The sequence below is a fragment of the Sorex fumeus genome, unplaced genomic scaffold (assembly GCF_029834395.1).
Source record: "Sorex fumeus unplaced genomic scaffold, SorFum_2.1 ptg000128l, whole genome shotgun sequence".
Lineage (NCBI taxonomy): Eukaryota > Metazoa > Chordata > Mammalia > Eulipotyphla > Soricidae > Sorex > Sorex fumeus.
The window spans coordinates 37623971-37638023 of record NW_026606185.1 but is presented as its reverse complement, the minus strand read 5'-3'; the positions used below and the strand labels follow the sequence as shown (position 1 = coordinate 37638023).

At 38.8% G+C, this 14053-nt stretch overlaps 1 protein-coding gene across 3 annotated transcripts in view; it reads right to left on the bottom strand.

The window, feature by feature from the left end:
• DTNA (dystrobrevin alpha) overlaps nt 1-14053 on the bottom strand; it is a 356746-nt gene that overhangs the window by 79166 nt on the left and 263527 nt on the right. For all 3 annotated transcript variants that reach the window (XM_056138272.1, XM_056138273.1, XM_056138274.1), the window contains exon 7: nt 6250-6335. In XM_056138272.1, the coding sequence (XP_055994247.1) occupies nt 6250-6335 (86 nt within the window). The remainder of the gene's footprint in view (nt 1-6249; nt 6336-14053) is intronic.

Here is a 14053-nt window from a genome sequence, read left to right as displayed (position 1 = left end):
GAATTGGCTTTTAATAAGCACCCAGGGTCTAAGAAAAAAAAGGATGGGGCTCTGAGAAATTTTTCCTAAAAGTATGTGTTTATTTAAATCTCAGTTCTGGGTTCTCTGTTCTATATTCTTGTATATTCAAGTAATACACATACATGCACATATATATAATTATATGCATATGCTTATAAATATAAATACAATTTATGTATGTAAATAAGGGGTCAATTTAAAGATGAGACTATTTGAGATAAAAAAAGTACAGAGATAGAATGCATTTCAGACAGACCTAGTATATAATATAGAAATGTTAGCTATTTTTACTATAATTGTTTTGCTATTTATTTCATATTATACTTCTAGTCACTTATATATTTATGTGCTGCCTCCCTCATGGGATGTTCTACATAGTTTCGAATCCTATTCTAAAATACCTTTGCATTTCCTAGAGTATCGCATGGTGATAAACACTTTGCAAGAATTTATATTGTGTGGGCTAAAGCGATAATACAGTGGGTAGGGCATTTGCGGGGCATAGGGCTGATCCTGGTTTAATCCGTGGCATCCCTTGAGTTCGCCAGAAGTGATCCCTGAGTACAGAACCAGGAATGAGCCCTGAGCATCGCTGTGTGTCACCCCCAAACCAAAAATGAAACAAAACAAAATAAAAAAATTAATATTGTCATTCATTGGTTCCTTCAATTAAAATGAACTTAGATTACACTATCTTGTGTGTACTCTTGTATTTTGTAATCAACATTCATAAAAATCAGGGCATTTTTCTTGTCCTTTGTGAGGTACCGGTCTATTGATCGTGATAAGAGACACACATACATCATGCTTACATAGAACATATGGCACAATGCAGTGGTGTGAATATGAGAACCATGGAGTATATAGGATGCAGCAGATCAGAGGGTTCCCAGAGGAAGAGTAGGTCAGAAATTTCTTTCCATAGTTGGCTTCTAGGCCAAGTATGAAGGAAAATGTGGGGAGGAGTTGGTCAGAAATTAGAAAACAGACCAGGACATACAGAGATACAGAGATAAGCCCCAGAGTGATACACTCAAGGGTTTTCAACTGGTTCCCTGTTCCAGGGACTTTGGGTGCACATGAGAGCACGGCAGAAGGTGAGACAGGGATGAAGATCTTTGAAAGCTTCACTGAGGAATTTATATGATGTCTGAAGGAGGTTAGGAGACACTGAAAAGTAAAGGCAGATGAGTGACTTAAAACATTACCCAGGGGAGTAGGCACGGAGGAAGATACTGACAGAAGTAGTTCAGAGGAATTCCGCAAACACCTGGTGTTTGCCATAGTGCTAGTCTCTTAAACTAAGTGAACAAACCATTTCCAGCAGCTTTTGAACAACATGTGACATTCCAGGATTATGGCACTGGATTCAGAATTTATTAAGATCTGTAGAACTTTCCAGGAGACAGGTGGATGTATAAATAAGTATTCAAGCCATTAAAACGTAACTTATCATAACTCCAAAAGCAATTTGACCAGAAGGACTACATCAGCTCAAGATAGAATTAGGGATGTGTCCTATAGGTGAGGGGTCATCCCTACGGCCTAGCTTGTGTTGATAGGGAACACACGTGGGGATACAGTATCTGCCAGGAGATCCTAGTGGCTCTGATCGTTGTGACTCATGTGACTTCCTTTAATTATTGAACTTTCACGGTCCTCCCGTTGTTCATCGATTTGCTCGAGCGGGCCCAGTAATGTCTCCTTTGTGAGGCTTGTTGTTACTGTGTTTGGCATATTGAATACGTCACGGGTAGCTTGCCAGGCTCTGCCGTGTGGGCGGCATACTCTTGGTAGCTTGCCGGGCTCTCTGAGAGGGGCGGAGGAATCGAACTCGGTTGGGCCATGTTGGCTGCGTGCAAGGCAAACGCCCTACCAGCTGTGCTATTGCTCCGGCCTCTAATAATTATAGTTCCGGCCCCTAATTATTGAAAATTTTGGTAAAATATAGGATTGCTATCCCCACTGATGGATATTTTTTGAGTCTTTTTGGGTCATACTCAGTGATGCTCAGGGGTTCCTCCTGGCTCTGCACTCAGGAATTACTACTGGTGGTGTTCAGGGAACTATATGGGATGCTGGGGATGGAACTTGGGTCAGCTGTGTACGAGGCAAACACCCTACCCACTGTACTATAGCTCTGGCCTCAATAAATTTTTTTAAAAAAAATTAGAATTTTGGGGCTGGTACCGTAGCACAGTGAGTAAGGCATTTGCCTTGCACGCGGCCGAAACGGGTTCAGTTCCCAGCATCCCATATGGTCCCCTGAGCACCGCCAGGGGTAATTTCTGAGTGCAGAGCTAGCAGTAACCCCTGAGCATCACTGGGTGTGACCCAAAAAGGCAAAAAAATTAGAATTTTATTTTAATAAAGTTGTTCACAATAATTTATTACATTCAATATTCCAATACCAACCCTACCTCCATTATATCTTCCAGCATCATTATTTCCAATTTTCCCAACCACCACTCAAGCCTGACCCAACAGCAAGCCCTAAATAATTTAATTTGTATTTCTTGTTATTAATAACTCACCAAAAATGATCAAAAATGATATTCTTAGAAATATTAATTGATTTTGGAGCGATAGCACAGCGGGTAGGGCGTTCGCCTTACAAGCGGCCAACATGGCCGACCCGAGTTCGATTCCTCCGCCCCTCTCGGAGATCCCAGCAAGCTACCGAGAGTATTCGATATGCCAGACACAGTAACAACAAAGTCTCCAATGGAGACGTTACTGGGCCCGCTCGAGCAAAAAAGCTAGCTTTAACTTTTAAAATTAATTTACAGGGCCAAATATGTGTCTCAGTGGTAGGGTTTTGAATGATAGAGTCTTGCATGAGAGAGGTCCTTATTTGATCCCTGGAGCTGCAAAAATAATAATCTTAAACTAAAAATTTAAAGTACATGAAATTCTAACTTATTTTCAGCCAATTATTCTTGTTCTATCAACAAAAATTAAGGTGCTAGTTGGAATTAACTAAATATCCATCATATGCCTAACAGCAGGAAAAATTGCAAAGAAAACCTGACTAGTATAGTGACTTAGAATGAATTTGAAAACCTTAATGGAAACACAAAGCCTTCAAACCTTGAGAAATTCATTATCCTTTCACTTTATTATTATTATTATTATTACTATTATGCACTACAGTCATAATAAAAATGATCTCTCCCTTGCCTGCTTTAGCATTAAATACAAGCCAGTGAAAAAAGACTATGGAAACACCTGAAATCCTGTTCAAGAACCAGCTATTGCTTCTAGTGGTCAGACTAGTCCATATTTGTTCATTCCATCCATAGTTATCAATGCTAGGGGTGGCCTTGGTGGCCTCTGAACACAGGAAGTATGTTGCCAATGGTGACCAGCAAGGCAGGGCCTGAGAAGCACTGCATCATGGGCCCAAGCACTAAAGCATCCAGCCTTGCTGGCAGTGTGTTTCCAGAAGCGGCCCTGAGGTCCTCTGAGCACTACTTGTGAACACCCTCCTGCCCCCCAATAAAAAAGAACCTGGCTCATAAAAGATTGTGAAAGGTTCTAAAGTACAGAAAACAGATTTAGTCTTCAGATCTATTTAGTATGAAGGCCTTTCTTTTATCCAGACAAATATTTGGAAATGTTTCTTATGACCTTAAAAAATTGTCCAGTAAAATTATTTATCTAGTTTAGCTAATCATCTAATATTCTTGGTCTAAGTGGTCAGTTGTGAGTGAAGGCCAGCCGGTAAGGTCCCTATTGTTTCTTTCTCTGTCATGACTAATTTTACTAAACTTTCTCCTCTGAGCCGAACACTGGCAGAAATGCCTCCTGGATTACTCTAAACGATTTTTTGTTTTTTGATTTTAATAAAAGGATATTGGTTCCGCCACCTTCTAATTTTGCTATTATCTCTCAATTGAGCCTTGAGGTAGAAAGTTTTTAATTTTCCACATCGTTGAGGCTAAATAAAAAGAAAGTAAACCAACTGTCATAACGTCCACTTGGGTTTCTCTGACTCCTGAATACATTTGGCAGTTTCAGCTTTCCAGGGGTTCCCAAAGTGAGGGCTACTGTGTGCTTATGGGGACTTCTCTGTACCTTTCATTTTTCTACAGGTTCAATGATGTGAATCTCCTTAGTGCATGTTTGGGGACATTCTAAGGGAATAAAGGTTCTCTCTCTCTTAAATATCTTTCTCTCTCTCCTCTCTCTCTCTCTCTCTCTCTCTCTCTCTCTCTCTCACACACACACACACACAGACACACACACACACACACAATTTCCAGCCTCCTATATTTTCCTTTTTTTTTTTAAACCCAGATCGTGCAACAAGAGTCAAGATGTCTCCCCTTGGAAACTCACACACAGACACATCAGGAGAGAAAACGAGCTGTGCTCATAGATGGCTGCAGCCAAGAGGAACCCCAATAAAATTTCCAAATTTGAGATGGAGAAGGAAACCCAAGATCACTTCCAGAGGAAAATATGGGAAAGGAGTCATGCAGCTGGGCTGAGTACCTGAAACCCTCAAATGTCCCTGACAATGCTTTCTCATTCAGCATTATTACCAAAATACATAATACAGAGAGCAAGGGAGAAGATTCAATACTTAATCCCTCCCACCATCTCCCCTTTTAAAATAGCAGCCAGGAGCCAGGGAGATAGCTAAGTCAGTGGTAGAATACTTGCCTTGCATGAGCGATGTTTTGATTTTGATTTCCGGCACCACAAAAAAAACAAAATGAAACAAAACATAAGAAACAAAAACAAAAACCATAAGACGTACATCATTTTGATCTTGTTAGAAATGAAAACCTCTTACCCCGCTATCTCCATCCTAATGAGAATTTAGAATCCTCATTCTAATCCAGAATTTCTACTGAATCAGAAGTTCTGAGCATGGGCACCAGATGCCTATGTTTGAAAAAGTCCTTGTGGTGATTCTATACATACTGAGAACCACTGCTGTCAAGAACTGCTGGTATACTGGCACCCTTCTCACAATGTGATTACTTTAACTCTCTTAGTCTCAGCTTCTTTTGCTAAAATAAACACCCATATCTCTGTCACTGTTGAGGGGTTGGTTGTGCCACTGGGAATGACACCCAGGAATGTCAGGAATTATATGTGGCAATGTGGGGAGTTGCAGAGATCAAGCTTGGGTGTTTCGTGCATGCAAGGAAAGTGATCGACCACTGAACCATAGCCCTGAGCCTGAAACTTCCTTGTTTCTCTCTAGTTAAAAAAACAGTATCAGAATTATTATAGCAGGTAGGGTATTTTGTTCCCCCCCAGAAACTGACATAGAGACACAGCAGGAGAGAAAAAGGGCTGTGATTACAGATGGTTGCAGCCAGGAAGAACCCCAATAAAATTTCCAAATTTGAGATGAAGAAGGAAACCTAAGATCATTTCCTTAGAAAAACACAGCAAATGAATCATGCAGCTGGGCTGAGGACCTGAACCCCCTCCCCCCTCCCCAAATGTGGCTGATCCAGGTTCGATGCACAGCATCCCAGATGGTCCCCCCCGAGCACTGCCAGGAGTAATTCTTGAATGCAGAGCCAGAAAAAAACAAGAAAACAAACAAACAAAAACCCTGAGCATCAAGGAGTGTGACCCAAAATCAAAACAAGAGAAAAAACAAAGACCCCCCCCGAAACAAAAATAAAACTATCACATTCAATGACAAAATGACAATAAAAGGTCCACAATCATTCAGTCTGCTTTGATGACGATGCTTTCAGTAGCATCTAAGGTAATTCTCCATCTCCTGAGTCTTTGTGCTCACATGTAAAGTGGATTTTGGAACATTCAACATTCCCAGGGATTTGAATAGCACCGAGAAGAAGGGAGGAATGTGCCAGGAACTCTGACTTCAAATTCCCTAAAATAAAGAAGGTTGTCTAACATATCTGTCGTGCTCCTATGATGATGGATACAAGGTGTGGAATGTTGTAAAGATCCATGAACTTGAAAGAATGCTTATCTCATCAATATCACAGAGTCTAGTTGATGATACTCAACAGGCTAGACATAATCATAATTCAAAGTCACTTCATTAACATTTCTTATGAAAATATTTCTATGACAAAATCCGAAGATCAATGAAGATTGTTCTTCGAAAGATTCATATGCAGCAAGGAAAAGACACACCTGGGCAGGGGCTACCACAGGGATGGGGGGGGGGGGGAGAAAATCTGGCACACGGGAAAGACAAACACAGAGGGATCCAGAGAAATAACTTACATCTTAATTTGTCCATGATCTTCCCTCCACACAAGGTGGCTAAAGCCATTTTGACAGCAAATACTGAAATTTTACCATGGCCTTCCCTGTTCAATAGTAAGAGGGGAGAAAAAAAGAGACAATGTCACTTGGAGAACCTTCAATAATGAGGTCTGACATTTTTTGTTCTGTAAAATCATAGGACAATGTAACTTCAGGCATTATGTGAATGCATCCAATTTGGAAAAGGTTATGAATACAATTTAACACACATTTCTGAAAAAAAAAACCCGTCAATTCCTTTTCTTTTTAAGGAATAGCAGACTCTTCAAGTTTTTCTCTGAATATGTCACGAGCTCAAAGTGAGCACTGGAATATGTCTACATAACTGAGGATTTAAATTACAGAACCTGGTTTTCTATAATTTAACTTTGGACTTCATAAAATAATTTTATGCACAATGATTCCACAGTCTCCATACTTTATTTAAATAAAGCTTCAGAAAAAAATTGTTTTTGTCTGATGATCCCTGAATTTGGTCAAAATTACAAAGATTTTTTTTTATCATACCCCTACCACATTTATTGAGGTACATGATTTTCAATACTGCTAATGCATACATAATTTCAATATCATTATCTGACTTTTTTTTCAAACATTTCTTTCCACAAGTCAACTGTACTTGTGTGATACATTTAATTTTCAAAAGGAATATTAAAAGGACAAAAGAACTCCATTTGAATAGTTTTCTTTACTTCAATTATACAAGAACTGCCAAATCTTCCTTGAGTCAGGAAGTATAACTAACTTGTCCTCCACACTATATAATAAAAAGGCATTAAATATTTCAGCTAAATGATTTTCTAACTGGAATAAACTGTCTGTTCTTATGCCTTTGGAATCAGAAAGCATATCAATGTGTAATTAATTTCTATACTGGTTACTACTATTAAGAATTATCAAAGGAATTACTGAAAATAATGGTGTGGCAGAAAGACAAGTAAAGTCCATTTGGCAATGGTGTAATATATCCATTGAATCATTTATGTGAATAATCCCATATATCTGATTAAATATGCATATATATCATCACACCAGATGAGAGAGGACAAAACAAAGTCAGAACTCTATCCCTCTGAAGAAAATATTAGAAGATTAAAATATAGTAAGTAATTATATTTGTTTTCACCAGACTTCAGAGAGAAAGAGAACGTTAATATTTATATTAGCATAATGTCTGAAACATAGATAGCCAGAGTGAAAATGTGACCAAATCCAATGCTAGTAGATTTTCTGTTTATATTTTTTCTTTTCTTTTTTTATTGAATCACCATGAGATACAGTTACAAAGCTTTCATGTTCGAGTTTCAGTCATACAATGATTGAACACCTATCCCTCCACCAGTGCACATCTTCCACCACCAATGTCCCCAGTATCCTCCCCCCCATTCCACTCCTCCCCCTGCCTCTATGGCAGACAATATCCCCCATACTTGTTCAATTCTATTTTTAGGCCTGAGAAGATGAAATATAATTAATCATTGAAAAATGATACTTGGACACCTCATGTCAGATCTAATAGGTTTAAACAGAACTCATTGTTATCACAAATCATCTCAGTCCCACCTTCATGCTAACCGCTCTTTCCTCCTACAGTCCTGGGTATGGTTTTCAGAATCACCATGTACTTACCAGAAAAGAACCTTGGGGTGGGGAATTGTTTTTCCTCAACTCATTAACAGCCCCAACAAATGTTTGAGAGACGGAAATATCCCACAAAGTGTACATTGCACCAAATCCCTTCATCCCATTCCCCTACTGCCCTTGTTTGCATCAGCCCTTGCTTTCACATGGCAATAAGCTCTGAGACGATCTCTCTGTTTGTACACTTACATTATACATTTGACCATATTATTTTGTTACTTAAAACCCCATGTCCTCCTCCTCCTCCTCCTTTCTTCGAAGGGATTTAGTTCTAACTTGATCTCTTTTCTCCCATCTCATCTGTGACCAGTTCTGCTACTACCCTGCTCTGTCACTCGTTCCATCATGTATGCCCAGGCCTCTCCGACTGATTAGATTAGATGCAAATATGAAGCTCCCCAGCTTTATTACTCTGTTCTCAAAACAGTTTCCCTCTGAATGTGAAGGTAACCCCTGCTCACTTTACATTTACCTATTATTTTATACCAATCACACTAGGAGATTTTGATTTATTTGTAGGTATATAAGCAATCTGACTCTGAACTGTGAGATCTTCGGGACAGAGACTTCTGGCTGGTAAATAAGCTGAATGCCTAGAACCTGCATTTTGTCTAAACAATACATTTTTTAATATTAAGGACAAATGTTAAGGTCCACTCATTAAGCCCTTTACTGATTTTAGAGTAGGTAGCTATAATAAAAACACAATGATTTATGATGAAAATGATTATATTCAAAATTCCCTGCATTCTCAATTACATGGATAACTGAAAGTATTATCCTTTTTACTAAAAGAAATAAATATATTTTCTTATGCTGAAACACGGTCGAAATAAAATGACACAAAACATGGAAAAATTTGAATAAGACATTAATCAGTCAAAATGCCCAAAAAAGAAATTGAAATGGAATAATGTTAAACCTCCAAAGCAATACAAGTTTCTTTTAATGAATCAGAGAGAATAATTTCACTCATAAAAGGGAACAGATCACAGATGACACTAGAATACAGTGTTTCTCCAAAGAATGAAATGATTATAGCTTATGGGTAAATCCATAAGCCTTAGCTTTTAATGAAGAAGATCAGAGGGAAACAGCCAGTCTTGGATTGTTCCTAGAAACTCAAGATGAATGATATTAAATCCAACAGTGGTTGTATCAGAGCTATTCTGCCAAATTGACACAATAAATCTAGATAAATCGCCAGTGGAGGGCAGCTCAATGAGAGTTTTGCAGGAATTCAAGTGTGAAATTAGTCCACTGGAATCTATTGGCATGCAAGCTACTGTGCCAGATTGCAAATGTGACCCCTATCACCGAGAAGGAGTCAAGGGGTGTGCAGGAGCGTCCATATGGGCTGAGCCCAGGTCTTGTTCACCTCGAATCTACCCCTCGCCCCCATGACAATGGATATGAGGAGTGTAAGTAATTATCATAGCTGACTGACTCCACAACAGAGAATGCGGATACCAAAGAACTGAATCACATGAATTATCTTTTAGAACATTTCCTGTACCTAGAATAGGATGAACAAAGGTGGGAAGAGAAGATTTTGTCTTTGTTGTTGTTGTTGTTGTTTTAGACCTTTAATAAGATTTCATACAAAAGTTGATTTTGGGGAGGAAGCTAGGGATTAGAGTACCTATTTTATAGGGATTTACATCGACACAGGAAATAAGGAATAGGGAGAAATCAGTACACCTTAGATGGAGAAATGTTCAGTTCTCTGCTCATTCAGAATCATGCCTGGCTGAGGCCAGTTTGATTCACAGCCATCTGCAAGGACCTCAGGGTAGAAGCCAAGTTCCCGGGAGACTTGTGTCCACAAGCAGGAAAGCGACATATTGTTCCAAAGTGAGTCTGCCCAGGAAGTGCCTCTGGAGGAAAGTGGTAAAACCGCACATATGGAATGCTGGCTGCCAGCCACAATCCAGGAAGCGGACCTGCCAGGGTGCGGGGGATGAAAACACGGGTTGTTTGTAGTGCTGCAGGTGAAACAGCCTCAGATGGACCAGGCCAGGAGGGACAACTCTCTTTCTTTATAAAGGTGATGGTAACATACCTTCAGTTTCATGTACAAGCCTGGTCATTGTCTCAAGAAAGACCTAAACCCATCTCTCTTCTCGGAGATGGGGTGGGCCTTAGAATCATAATCAATGAATACAAACACACAAGCTTTCCTTTGTGAATAAAACCTTCTAGTGCAGTTGGTTCTTCAGTAGAGTAAAGGCACTTCCTTCCTCCGAGATGAAATTTCTACTTAACCTTATCATTTTCTTTTGGAAGAATAATTTCATCTTCAAAGTAAAAGAAAATTTTATTTAATTTTTTCCCCTTTCAATGTAGAGTGAAAATGCATTGCACCAGACACTCTATTCATTTCTCTACTATATGTATTTCTCTACTATATGTATAATGGCATAATGAAATCTATTCTATTTTTTGAAGCCAATTCTCTGAAGCTTGTGCCTGGGAAAATTTTACTATTCTGTTCTAGCTTGATATCACAAAGTACCCAGTAAAACTGCTAATATTGGATGGACCAGCCAGTACAATGGCTAGGGAATTTGTTTTACATGTGGTGAACCTGGGTTCAATCCCTAGCACCCCATATGGTTCCCTGAGCACCGCCAGGTGTGATCCCTAAGTGAAGAGCATGAGTAAATCCTGAGCATCGCCAGGTGAGGTCCAAAAACCGAAAGAAAAAAAAAGTTAAACCGTCATTTAATACCTAAACAGAACATTTCCTGTACCTAGAATAGGATGAACAAAGGTGGAAAGAGAAGATTTTTTTAAGACCTTTAATAAAATTTCATACAAAAGTTGATATTTGGGGTGAAGCTAGGAATTAGAGTACCTATTTTATAGTTTAATAAAGAATTGACATTGATACAGGAAATAAGGAATAGGGAGAAATCGGTACATCTTAAATGGAGAAATGTTCAGTAGAAAACCAGGAAATGATCAAATGATACAAACTAAAACTGCTTCAAAGTTTACCTTCTTGGGGTGTGTGGTAGTAGAGCAGACAGGGCACATGTCTAGCGTATGCTAGATGCCCAGTTCGATTCTAGGCAGCCCGTGGATCCTGAACATTGTGTGGTGCAGCCCTTGGGGTTTTCAACACTGCCAGATGATGCAGGTACCCCTGCACCTTAGGGCACTAGCAGCACTGCATTAACAGGTCCTGGTACTAAACTGATGGTCGGCTGGCGAAGAATTTCTAGGGACTCTGGACCTCCTGAAAATCATTTAGGAATGCCAAGTCCTGTTCTTTCCACCCCAGCCCGCAAACAAAAAAATCAAGAAAATCAAATTTTCTATTTTGTCCTTTCTCCTTCAAAGTATGGCACATCATAATAAAAACAAAGTAGCAGGTTTACACTAAGCTGAGTTTTCTATGACTACAGAGATAAACTGATTTCACTAAAGAAAAAATGTTTTTAGGAAAAAATTTTGTAGGGGGAAAATTATTTTTAATACAAAGAAAAGCAACAAATAGGTATTGCTAAGTCAGGAAGGCCAATCTCCTAACAGAATATGGGGTTTCTTTAATTTTACAAGAGTGTTTGAATTTTACAGGACACAGGATATACTTCAAGTTCTCCAACAGGAGACTTGCTTTCTGACTGAAGCTTTCTTGGAGAAGCTAGAAAAATCGTTTTTAAAAAGAATTTCTTCTTTTAGCAATATGTTTTATAATACATTTGTAAGCATTTTGGATGAGCACAGCATCCTTGCTCTTTCTACACATTTTGCTTGCTTTTTTTCTACACCTTTTGGTGTTAAGTTAATGGTAAATAGAATACTCACTCTGATTCTACAGCTTGCTTCTACCATAGCGCCTCTCTGGAATTACTGTGTTCTTATGAATCATGTATAGATCATTATCAATAGATACTTATTTTTAATGTTCCAGAGATTGGGAATATAAAAGTGAATAAGACATGGTTCTCATTCTCTATCGAGGAGAAAGCATCTCATTGGTTAATTTTTATGTAATGCTGCTTAATTTTTATATAATGCAGCTTTAAAAAAGGGTTGGGGCCATGAATTATCTTTCATTTTAGTAGAAAACACATAGCAAGCTTGTAATGTATTAAATTGATAATTGCATAAGGAAAAGGAAATGTTCAGAAAAACCTCTTGTTTTATATTGAAAAATACTGACTGCATGAGAAAAACGGTGAAAATGGACTCTACAGCCCTGACGATATGCAGTCACGTGAGACTTGGAATTTAGAAGTGATTGCACACATTAGTGCTTCCCAAAGTGTGCAGTACCACTCCCAGGGCAGGGGCGGGGTGCTGAAATGTGCTGAAATGACGGGGGGGAGGGGGGGGGTAGTAGCCTTGGGTACAAGTGCTTCCTGTTTTTCACTCAAGAAGGTAGATTTTTTCAGGAGGGTGCTAAGTCTCTATTTTTTTTTTTTCTGATAAAGGAGTCATAGACCAAGTAAGTTTGGGAACATCTGACAAACATAATTCTAGTTTTGACAGTGAATTTTAACATGTGTACCTGTAGAAACCCTCTATTTGGTCCTGGAGTCTCTCTAGGGTTCTCAAAGTCTAGCAATGCAGGAGCTAGAGAGAAAATACAGTGGGTAGGGAGCTTGCCTTGTGTGTGACTGACCTGGCTTTGATCCCTGGCCCTCCATATGGTCCCCTAAGGATGCCAGGAGTGATCCCTGAGCGCAGAATCAGAGTAAGCCCTAAGCACTGCTGGGTGTGCCCCCAAACTCTCTCTCTCTCTCTCTATATATATATATGTATATATATATATATATATATATATATATATCAAGGCATATGGGAAAAGAATTCCTCATAGCACTGGGCAAGGTGAGTTTGCCAGAAGTTTCTCCAGAATAGAAAATAAACACTGCCAAGAGATCTCCCTTACCACCCCCCTCCTAGGAATCCCATCTGCTCCTCATCCAAAGTATAACCTTGAGAGGAAAATGAGTGACATTAGCGATGTAAAAATCTCTCCATAATTGTAAAAACTCTTTGGAAAGTGATTCCATTTTAGCAAGACACAGGAAATCTTGGAAGAGAGTATTTTCTACCAGAACAAATTTTTGATGACTCTAGGACAATGTTTTATGAATAGCTTGCATATAAGATGAACTAAGAAAAAAAACCTACAAAGCCAAGTATGCACTATTTTAAATATCGAACTCTAGTTGAATAGAATGAAGAGAAGGATATTTGTTTCATGTGACTTCTCTTTTTTCTTTACTTGCATACAGCCACATCGTTTCAAGTGTGAATTTGTTCTGTTGCTGTGCAGAGAAATGGCTGTGTACTTTGTAGTGAATCTTGCAATAAACATCTGAATCGTTTTTAAAATTCAAAAGGCAGTAGGAGTTTGGCAGAGCTCCAGAATCATTTCATATCCATGCATCGGAAATAGTACCCTGATGGTGCCAGGAGGGCTCAGCCGTGGGAATGATGTTCAAATGGCCCAGCGAGGTGCGATGTGTCAAAGACGAAAATGCCAGGATTTTGTATTCTCGACATGAAACTACTGGATGATGGATTTAGAGTTCCGCAAGGCTGTCATAAAAGTGACTCTAAATCTACAATGTAAAACTTGTTAAGTCCAAATATTTCTTTCACATACACTATTGTCAAGTATGTCTAAATACCACAGACTTGAAAGGTTAAGAATGTGAGCACAATAATGATAGCCTATAAAAAGGAGCGTAGATCTTGGGAAGAAAGCGTCTTCACTGTAATTTTAAAAAACAAACCAGAAAGCATAAATAGACCTGAACTTTAGCTGATTCCTGAAACAAATTGATTCCTTCTTCAGTCATCTCTTTTAGTATGAAGCTATATTGCTTGTCAATTATTTAGCCTTACCATGTCTTGGCTTCAATATTTATTTGACACAGAAAACATAGTGCCAAGCCAGTAACACTGCACACAGTAAATGTTGGATACAATTCAGCTACTACTACACTTCTTATTTTTATAATAATAAGAGTATAAAATGTCTGTGGGCTGTGCATAAAATTAAGAATATAGCTTGATACCACGATAAAAGTGTTTGAAATATTCTTAACTATCCTACTATTAGTGCTGAGTACCCGATTATCTGTAAAATAATATTTTC